This window comes from Artibeus jamaicensis, unplaced genomic scaffold (assembly GCF_021234435.1).
Source record: "Artibeus jamaicensis isolate MK-2021 breed Jamaican fruit bat unplaced genomic scaffold, CSHL_Jam_final contig_1015, whole genome shotgun sequence".
In the NCBI taxonomy this organism is placed as follows: domain Eukaryota; kingdom Metazoa; phylum Chordata; class Mammalia; order Chiroptera; family Phyllostomidae; genus Artibeus; species Artibeus jamaicensis.
In genome coordinates, this window is record NW_026521194.1 from 420,976 (window position 1) to 431,884 (window position 10,909).

Consider the following 10,909-nt stretch of genomic DNA (forward strand, 5'->3'; position numbering starts at 1 on the left):
TGTCCTGTCTTAGGTCTGCAGCATTGATTCCTGTCCAAGGGGAAAGGGGACAGGAAATGCCAGCTGTCTGTGTTCTGTGCTTATTCAGAAAAGGCCTGGCCCCCCTGCTTTGCTGCATTTTCAACGGGCTGATGGGGACCAAGGGCCTCACAGGTTAAGGTCCAGTGTGACACTCAGGCCTGGTAGGCAGGTAAAGGTAGTTTGAGTTCCTTGTGCCCCCAGCAGCTCAAACAGGGAGAGGAGGCCCCCGCACTCACCCTGACACGGCCCCCCACCCACTGACCTCCAGCTGCTACCCTCAGTGGGAGGAGAGTCCTACCGTCAGACCCTCCAGGGGATCTTGGAGACTCTGGGAAGTGTCCCCTTCATGCCATTGCTGTGTCCATCAGTCATTCCTGGAAGAAGAACAGTGGCAGCCGTAGGAACGGTGCCTGTTTCTGGGCTCTGCCTCACTCACTTTGCCCGACCTCTCAGGAGCCCGTGGAGTTGCACCTTCTGCAGGGTAAAGGAGTCTTCAGGAAGTCAGCAGTGTCCCGGGGAATCTGAGGTCCGGGCAAGGCCAATGGGGCCTGAGGAGCAGCTGGTGAGTCAGATTCAAACCCCAGGCCTCCTTGTTCCTCTTCACACGTGACAAGTCAGTCACAGGCTCAGGGAAAGGGCACCTAAGTGTGGCTTGCTTCCGAAGATGGTCATTCGGCGCACCAAAATGGAGTCTGAATAGAATTCAACTCTGTTCAGGGCCCTTAGACAAAGGCAGACAGAGGGCCAGTGTATCTGGCCGCTCCCACGTGCAGGTCTGGACACGAGCCGGGCTGCACGGCCCAGGGGCTGCATTTCCCTTTCAAACCCTCTTGACATCTTACAGAAATGCGAGTTCATCCTCTTGAAGACCTACTGTCATCCACAAAGCGCCTTTTTTGCGAAGACCCCACATAATGTAAGTCACATTCAATGCCTCTCACCCTCCAGTCACCTCTCTGGTGTCAAACTCACCCTAGAAACTTGGAGGACAAGTCCTGCAGACGCTACTGTCTGCAGGTGCCAGCTTCGCCTGCCTTGGGTGCTGGTCTCACCCTCTCTGTGGGGGAAATGTCTTTCTCAAGGATAGCTTATGGATTAGGAGCTCAAACTCAGAGCCAAACTGTGGTGGGTTCAAGTCCCAGCTCTACCACTTTGTTGCTGAGACATCTCAGGTGGGTTACTTACCCTCTCCATCCCTCGGTTTCCTCATCCGAAATGGGTGTAATTTTAGTGTCTATGTCACAGGGTCATTGTGGAGATTATGTGTCATTGTAATGGCAGTGTTTAGAAAAAAGCCTGGCATTTAGGTGTCAGATGGTATTATTATTATTATCCTAAAAATACAGACTCAGATTTAAGTTGGATCCATCCAATCCTGATGACTGGGGCTGACATCATGCCTTTGGTGGCTTTGTCCCTAGATTCTAGACTACGGTGAGCCCTTTAAGGAACCCATGTGGCTGGACCTGGTGAAGGAAAGGCTGACTGCGAAAGTATACACAGTGGCATGGTTCATACGGGACATGCGCCTGATCTTCCACAACCATAAAACATTTCACAAGGTAAAGGACATGTCCTACTTCCTTCTCATGGCCTTTCCACTTTCCCCTAACTTCTGGATGACAGAACTGTGCAAGAACTGTACCCATTCTCTATCTGGAGATGGCTAAAAAGACAAAGATTTTAGGAAAAACAAAAACAAAAACAAAACAGAATGTCCGCATTCCAGGGGTGGATGTCAAAAAGAGCCACAAGCAGGACACGGTGCCTGAAAAAATCTACCCTGAGTCTCCAGGTTGGTGGGCTGCTCCAACTGAGACAGTCCATTTCACCCAACCTCCTCGTTCAAACTGAGAAGGGCCATTTATGCTTCCATTGTTCTTCATGCCCCAGAAATATAGAAATGAATGAGTTAATTAAACAAAATGAAATAAACTTCCAGGATGCTCCTGCTTGGTCTTCGTAACCTAAGGTTCCCAGTGGATTCAGGCACCATCTGAAACTGTCCGCAGATCTTGTCTTCCACTTTCCTTGAAAGGGAGAGACAATTAGTTGAGCCACTTTGCAATCCAAGGCATTCTTAACTTTAGTGTCTTGAGTTTCTCCTGATATTTACTCTCACTTGTCCTGACTTTTTCGGGGAGGTAGCTAAGGAAGATGCTCATCTGCACCCAGCCTCCCTCCCTCCTCCATGCCACAAGGCGGCATGTTCACAAGCCACAAATTTTGTCCACGTGTGGAGCTGGAGGTGGTGGGATCTACCCAGGGAGCCCCTCCACACCTGACTCAGTCTTAGCCTTGGAGAACAGGAGGGTCATCCTTGCTTCAAAAAGTGGGCTCTCAAGAAGTGATTTCACATTACCCATTTCACAGCAGTTTCAGGCTTTGCAGTGATCAGAATCAGCTCTTCAGGGCAGACCACCTGTCAGGTCGAAGCTAACAACCGGACAGAGCCTCATCGACGTCAGGGAAGCAGCAGCATCTCCCACCATGCTGTCTGAGTGCTGGAAGAGGGAGGGCGGGGCTCCTAAAATAGACACGTGACTCAATGGTCCTAATCCTTGGTCCTTAGACATCTGTGTGTTTGCTTTTTTCTCTTTTAGGCTTCTGCCTTTGGTCAAGTAGGACTGGATTTAGAGACAGAATTTGAAAAGGCTCTCAAAGAGATGTTTATTTTTCATGAAGCCAAGGAGAAGAGGTCCCAGGCTCCTCCTTGACCCCATTCTGGAAGGACTGAGGCTCCCCAACTTCAGGATCCAGACGATGTGACCCTAGTCATCCTCAGATTGCCCGTGGGTCTAGAAATGTGACCAGATGTCCTCTTCACTCCAGTCCAGGCCCTTCACAGCATCATCACACCCTCCGGCTTTGTGCAGCTAAAAAAGTCTTACCTCACACCTACAAAATTGAGGACTTCCTTAATAGCATTCAATACCCATCATAGTTCACCTCCTTCTCATTTCTTATAAATCTTTTTACAGTTGGTTGTTTTTGGTTTATCTGTCTCTTAAGTCCCTTTTATGCTATAAGTTTGCCAACTTTTTTCCTTGCCATCTATTCATTGGAGAATCTGGGGCCCCTGTCCCATAAAATTCTTCATATTCTGGACTTTCCTACACCCATACCACTATGAAATATTCATTAAGTTGATCTAATTTGTGTGGGGCTTATTTGTTCCTGTTGCGTACTTAATATATCATTGCAGATAGGGTATTTTTAGGATTTTGCATTTGTATTTATAAATGAGATTGGTCCATAAATTTTTGTATAATGCCATAGTCAAGTACAGGATTGTCTCCACTTGGGAAAATAACATAAAATTTTCTACCATTGCATACATTCTGGAATAGTTTATAGTGCTTTAAATTCATAAAATTATATAGCCAAGAGTTCTTTAGGTAGGTAGTACTGACTGTTTTCTCTGCTTTTTCATGGTAATTAGACTATTCAGATACCTATTGCTTTTTTTTTAATATTTTATTATTTATTTATCTTTAGAGCGGAAGTGGGGGAAGGAGAGAGGGAGAGAAACATCAATGTATGGTTGCCTTTTGTGTGTCCCCTGCTGGGAACTGGCCTGCAGGGAACCGGCCTGCAACCCAGGCATGTGCCCTGACTGGGAATCGAACCGCGATTGTGTGGTTCGCAGGCCCGCACTCAATCCACTGAGCTACACCAGCCAGGGCACCTATTGCTTTTTTAATGAGTTCCACTTTTATGTTTTTCTAAGAAGTAATCCATTGCACTTGTTTTTTTATAGTTGGCCTGATTTCCATCTTATTTCATCCTTTCCCTTTTGAATACTTTTGTATTATTTTTGTCTATGTTTCTTTGTTTTTCTTCTATTCTGCAGGCGCAATAACAGTTTTTAATTCTTCTAATACTTACCTGAAAGTTTTATAATTTCACTTTAACTTATTTTTTCAAATATCAGAGACAAAAATGAAATGTCTTTACTGTGCCACATGTTTAAGCCAAACTGTCCATTTTGTAGCCCTCAGCTCCCTGATTCCAGTCTATCTGCTGTTTTATAATGTCGATATTCACTATTATTATTAAAATTTTATCTTCTACTCTAATTACTTTAATTTTACCTCATTACGTAAGTCATTATTTTGTTATTTTTACATCAAGTATTTGTTCAGTCAATTATCATGTTACACAACTGAAAAACGAAAACTAAAATTTTGTGTTATATGGTAATCCACAGTCTTGAAAATGACGTTGCTATATTGCTGTTCTTACTGTTTGGGTTTCCCCACTGGCCTTTGCTTGCATGACTTCTTCATATCTTGTTTCTGCCCTATCTCTTAGTCAACTGGAGTCGAAGTAATTTTAGGAGTAGATGGGTGCTATGCTTTGAGTCTTTGCATTTCTCAGAGCATCCTCCATTCTTTTCATAAATTAACCGCAAACTGTGCTACAACATCTGTCTTAACAGAACTTCTCACCTTCACGATCAACTAAACTTTGTTCCACTGGGGGGCATTTTGTCTGTACCCTGAAGTCTGAGTTCAGCCAAAATTCTGTTTCTGTGTTGGTGTGAGGACACAGATGAAATTTCCACCTTTACCTGTGGAGCTGTGTATTTAGTGGTTTTTAACAGGATAGGATTTGACATAATGTTCTTATCATTGATCTTGCCTGCCACCCTGAGCCCTTTCAATGTACATACTGGGTTTGTTTTGTTTTTGTTTTTTGTTTTTTTTTCAGCTCCATTAAGTCTTTCTGATCCATTTATTCTGGGCTCACTTTCAAGAACATCTATTATCTATATGCTGATTCTCTGTTCTCCATCTCCCTACTTATCATTAAAAAAATGAAGAAGAAAGTTCCAGAAAGCATTCCTCCTCTTAGGTCATTAGTATGAGACTGATATATATTAACTTAAAACAATTGTAATTTTATGGCCAATATTTCTAAACTGAATGATTGTTTAGCATTTTATTAATGCAGATTGCTGTCTATTGACGAAGCCTCAAAGGATATAAATTTTTATCACAGTACTTTCCTCAACACAAAAATAGAAAAAGTCATTGCAACTTACAAAGTTTTCCTGATCTGCCTCTGATTTTTCATTTTCTTTACCGTCAGTGGAGGGTCGTTATGAACTGAATTGCCCCCAACCCCCGCACCTGTGTCCGTTCATAGGTTGGAGACCTAACTACCCCAATATGACTGTATTTGGAGAGGGGGCCTCTAAGGAGACAGTTAAAGGTTAAATGAGGTCAAAACAGTAAGGCTTTCATCAGATCGAAGTAGTGCCCTTATACGAGGAGGAAGAGACAGCAGAGATCACTCTCCACACGGACACGGACACGGGAAAGGCCACGTGAGGACATGGCAAGAGGGTGGCCATCTGCAGGGTGGGAGAGCGCTCACCCGGCACCGAATCAGCGGGCGCTTGTGCTGTTCAAGCCACCGGGGTCTGCGGGGTTCCTCAGGGCAGCCCGAGTTGACTAACACAGAGTGAGTGGCCCCATCGGAGCCCTGTCCTCTGCCCCAGGGCAAGGCCGAAACCCTCCAACAGGACCTCCCGGGTCCTCAGTGCGGCACCGCGACAAGAGTGTGTTGCAGTTTCCGCGGAGGTACCTAGTGCCGCACACCGACAAACAGAACTGTAGAACTCTCCTTACTTTCTAGCTCCCAGTGTTTCCACGGTAATGTGAACTATGGAATGGACCGGCTTCACCCACGATCCAGAAAAAGGCGGAGGCAGTTGGAACACTTAAGAAAAGCATGGAATGAAATAGAATTTCTTTTACTGTATGGCAAAATGACAAGTATGGCCCTAAAGACTGCCACTCCTGATGCCATTCCGGGAGGGAACAGTGGGTCCCAGAGAGGAAAAATCTTATTGGTACAGTGTTTGGATTTCCAGATCCTTCTAAGGCGACCACTAAACCTTTCTCTTCCTAGCATAATCTTAACACATTATGATAAAAGATTCGCCTCCCCACTGGTTGCCAGTGGGCAGAATTGCAGTGATTTAAATAATCTTGCATCCATTTGTGACCCTTTTTTTCATTCTGGCATGGGTAAGCTGAATGAAGTCTCTCTCTTCCCCACCCCAACATCAGTCTTGGTTGCTCTATTACTTACACACACACACACACACACACACACACACACACACACAAATAAACAAACAAAAACACATTAAGGAGTCATTTATTTCTTTTGAAAAGTTTCAACCACTAGCAGTCTGGTTGCCATGACGATTAAGACCCCATCTCTGGGACTGTATCTTCCACTGGCCCCCTTTTGTCGCTGGACCGCTCTCCTGGTTCTCACACTCTCCCCACCCACAGGAGCAGGGTTTGGTTTATTCTGCTTAGCTCAGCTGGCTTTCCCCATCCCTATGAGCTGCAGGCTCCGGCCATCCTGGTGTCCTGCTGCCCGAGCCCGCCCAGTTTTGGCACACAGCTCCTCAGACATTAAAGGCTCCTAATGAAACCAGTGCCGGTGACCACCCTGCCTGTGACAGCGCCAGTTGCCTCTCCCCAGGAATCCCTTTGAGCCCTGTCCCAAGGACTCTTTCTCTCTTCTTGGTCCAGCCCAGTTTCATTGCTTCCCTCCTGCACTGGCCAGGGCTGCCAAGAACCCAGGTCAACTCAGGACTGCTTCTACCCAAGCTGTGATACAGGCGGTTATAAAAGACTCTAAAAGGGTTCCCTAAAGCTTGGCAACGCTGACGCTGCAAAAATGAGACAAAAGCTTTGCCGAAGAGTGACTGGAGGAATCCAGTGGAAAAATGTCTTCCCCCCTCCAGCTGACACCAGAATTCAAGCTTGGAAAACTCATTTTTAAGAGCTGGAAAGCCATGGTCTCCTGATCAAGTACATCTGCCCTCGGGATGTACTTGATCTTCATTGGCAATCAGCATCTGGGAGGCATATTACCTTCCTCAGGGGCTTCCTGAGCTCCCACCTGCTGGACTTCCACAGGCAGCTGTATTGAATACAATGCTGTTCCACCACCAGAGGGCAAAGCAGACCCTCTCCAGAGATGGAAAGAAAATGAGGTAGTAAAACTCCTGGGGGAACTAGAAACTGGGACTCTTAAGGGGGCAAAGATGCTCTCAATGTTTCTGTGATTGAACATCTGGTAACAGGAGCACTAGCCAAGAACATCAGCCAGATCTTCTCCAGATTAGGCTGGCTAAGAATAACCAGTGGACAGGTGTGGTTAGGCGTATGTGTATGCCCGGAGAAAATTTAAATGAGGATTTTCTTACTGTGACAGAGGTCAGAGGTCCCTTCTCGACCACAAACTTGAAACCTCCCAGCAAGCGTAATGCAGCAGCTGAGGTGCACTAGACAATGTGAACGGGACAGAAGGCAGTGTGGTCCAGTTTTTCATTGAACAGGTTGTGGTCTCGTGGTAGGCCAGCCAGGAGATGGCCAACAGCTCCCTCAGACCGGGGTTGTAGCATCTCCCCTTGACTCAGACCTGGATAGCTGGTCCTCCCATTTGCAAGAACATGACCTGTTCTCTAAGACGCGGCAGGCCAAGGATCAGGTCCTCACAACCAGAGCGGTCTTTGGTCCTGATGAAGTAAATCCGACCAAGTGGTGTTGAGAGAGAGGTCCTCTGAGAGGGTTGTACATCCGTCTGCTTCCCACTGAGCTCGCTGAGGAGGAAAAATTTCTCCTCTACCTTTCCAGATTCTTCTGGCTAGAAGAATTAAATTAACACAAGAGGAAAACCAAATTTAATTTTGTCCATATGGGAGCTTCATCGCAATATGGGGGCCCACGGGTGGTCAGGTGATTGGGCCCTATATGCCATTCTGAACTAAGGAGAAAATGGCAAAAGTCTGGGACTTCAAAGGAGAGGAAGGCAATTCACAGGAAGGTGGGGAGAGAAAATGTCTGGTAAGTGAATGTTTGCCGTACTCTGCAGATGCCACGGGACACAGGAAGGAATTCGATCCCCAGGCCCTGCCAGGTGACCCCCGAGCCCACCACACCGGGCCCACATTCTTCGTAGTTATTTCTGGTGACAGCGCTCTTCCTGGAACAGGCCCTCCGTCTAAGGTTGTTTTAGGCGGTTATGGAGATAAAAAGTATGCTTCTTAAAAATAATCAGCCTAAATAATCCTCATGACAAAGAGACATGTTTTGGGGTGGAAAAATCCTGCTTTCCTACTATATGGTCACTCACTTCCAAATCACCAAGGAGCTTGTAAAAATGCAGATTCTGGGGTTCCTGACTCTGGCCGAGAATCTGTGTTTGATGCCTGGGAAGTGGTGTCTTTAACAAGTTTGCCAAGTTTGCCAGGTAGCCCTTTTTTGGCACAGTTAGGTTTGACATCCATTGCGCTAAGACAAGATTGGTCTTTCGTCTGAATTAAACTTTCGGCAAAAGAACAAATCTAACTAAGGGGTCATTGAGCTTCTGCAAGCCCTGCCCTGTGGGGTAAGACAGCCCCATGGATGAGGTTTGATTGATTTTTGTGGTTGTGTTATTTGGATGTTTAATGGTTTATAGTCTATTTAAGTAGAACCAGTTTGAGAAACAATAATAAGAAAAGAATGAAACCATTTGCAGGAGAAAAAAAACCAAGAAGAAAAAGGAGTTGCGTTAAGGAGAGAGAGAGGACTAATAGAAAAAGCAGCAGAGTGGACCACACTTGTGGGGAGGGGAGAGATCATATGAGAAAAGAAGAAAGACTATTACTGAGCAGCTGTCAACAGGACTTCACAGATGGGTGAAGGACCCTTCGAGATGCTATGCTGTGGATCAGTCTTGATAGACATGAGCTGTGTCCTTGAGATACGTTCTGAAGCTTTTTTGGATGGTGGGCTGGTATTATACATGAATGTGAACTTGCCCTGAGCTGGCTGCCAGGAACCCCCATGATATTGGGGCTACAGGCAGTTGTAAGCAGATTATTGACAGATCCAGATTGAAATGCTTTCCTGCAGTGGCCACATGGAGAAACAAAAAGTGAAGACGGGGGACCCAGAGATGAGGACCAGAGGCTGCAAGTGGCAGTGATGCAGTGACACCTTGAGAGAAAATTGGGGACACCCACCTTCTAGGGACCCGGTGAGGAAGAAAGACTAGAGATAATATGGGAAAGGGACACTCCTAGTCTAACAACGCCCTTCCCTCTGAGTGCTTCAAAGGATCAGTTCTCACTGTCCGGCTTTCCGGGGGGATAGAGTGGGGGTGGGGGAGAAGGGCCGGTTTACCCATGGGAGGGGGGAGAGGATGTATAGGGGTGGGCTCCACCTTCTGTCCTGAAATACCTAAAGACCAAAGCACACCTTACCTGCCCTGTCCGGTGTGACTCAGCTGGTTTGAGCTTTATCCTGTAACCAAAATGGTTCAGGTCCAATTCCTAGTCAGGGCACAGACCTAGGTTGCCCATGCGATCCCTGTTGGGGCCCGTGGGAGGCAACCGATGGATGTGTCTCTCTCACATCAGTGCTTCTTTCTCTCCCTTCCTCTCTCTAAAAAGCAATGAAAAAATGTCCTCAGGGTGAGGATTAAAAAAAACGTACACCTTACCCTGAAGAATTCATTTCCTTCTGACTCCTGCTCCTGATCTCCAGGGAAGATTCATAGTTCTATTTAGCCAGTAGAGTCCTGCTGCCAAACTTTCTTCTATTTAATTATTTAACATGGTCTATTTTATAAAAGTCATTTCATGAGAACTACTAAGCCTGGCTTGGGCTGTCTTCTGCTAAAAGAACACCTGCCTTCCTCCCTGGAGTACGTAAAGTTTTCTTTCACTGACAGATAATGGAGGGTTCCCAGCCCAAAACTAATTATCCTAATTTCTCAGAAGAGATGTCATGTCATCTAACCACATATGCAAAGTGCCTGTCACACAGCTCAACAAAGCCGAGCTAAGGCGCCATTGCCTGAGATAAGTGATAGTCCCCTGCCCTTGACCTGAGTTGTCCCAGGTCCTTCCTTATCCAGGTCCTGCCCATCTGTGCCCTTGGAATTGAGGTCCCATAATTCTATATGCTTCAGCCCAGGTACAGAACAGGTGACTACCTTCTAACAGGCTGATGAGAGTCAATGACCCAGGCTAAGGTCAAGCAAGGGGACCCAACCTAGCTCAGGGGAGACTTATCTGCTCAGGGAGTGAAATGACTGGGGACTGAGGGAATCTGTGAGGGCGGAATTTCTGAAACTAACCACCTTCTGTTCTACAGTTTTCTGAACATAGTTTTAACTGTGGGAAACCTTTTTTAAAAAGTGGGGGGTGAGGTTTCTCAAAGACATTCACAGAAAGGTGTCATCTCTGCCTCAATTCCCACCCCACCCCTCCCCCAGCTCCCAGGGTGAAAATTCCTGACCTATCCCAAGGACCAGCACCAGTGACAACTTAGAAAAGAAGCAAGAAATTGTAAACAGCCAAAGAGCTGGCCCATGATTTGCTGGCTCTGTCTTTAAGTAGCATAAGCATAGACTTGGCCACCAAGCTACGGGTTCCGTGGCCATATGGAGTGCCGGGTGTGTGTGGAAGGTGGGGAGCGAAACAGAATCTCATGGGCTCCACTCCTAAAAATTCCCAGAGAAAAATATGCTTTGGGAATGCCAAAAATATGGTAGGAACTTCCATGAAATCAGCAATAACCATTATGAAACATGAGCTATGGTTCTGTTTGTTCTAAAACTGTAAAAATCACAGTTTCTCACCATAATAGAAATTAAACACCTAACTTGTTCAACAAGTCATTCCAGGAAAACTGGATATCCGGATGCAAAAAGTTCCCGAAGATGTCTACCCCATAACCCCTAGGACCTGTGACCATGTTACGTGATATGGCAAAAGGGACTTTGCAGATGTAATCAAGAGTATAGAGTTTGAAATACGAAGAGCATCCCAGATTATTGAAGTGGGCCTAATCTAACCCTAAGGCCC

At 46.1% G+C, this 10,909-nt stretch overlaps 1 protein-coding gene across 6 annotated transcripts in view; it reads left to right on the forward strand.

Annotated features, from left to right (window-relative positions):
* The window catches only part of SP110 (SP110 nuclear body protein), a 44,404-nt gene extending 40,304 nt beyond the window's left edge, over window positions 1–4,100 (forward strand). For 4 of the 6 annotated variants that reach the window (XM_053663461.1, XM_053663543.1, XM_053663524.1 and 1 more), the window contains 4 exons: window positions 475–583; window positions 866–937; window positions 1,443–1,583; window positions 2,625–4,100. In XM_053663461.1, the coding sequence (XP_053519436.1) occupies window positions 475–583; window positions 866–937; window positions 1,443–1,583; window positions 2,625–2,738 (436 nt within the window). In that variant the 3' untranslated portion in view covers window positions 2,739–4,100. Of the gene's footprint in view, window positions 1–474; window positions 584–865; window positions 938–1,442; window positions 1,584–2,624 lie in introns of those variants that run through there. The other 2 variants (XM_053663588.1, XR_008391255.1) reach the window with 2 other exon arrangements.
* Window positions 4,101–10,909: the final 6,809 nt, after the last annotated feature.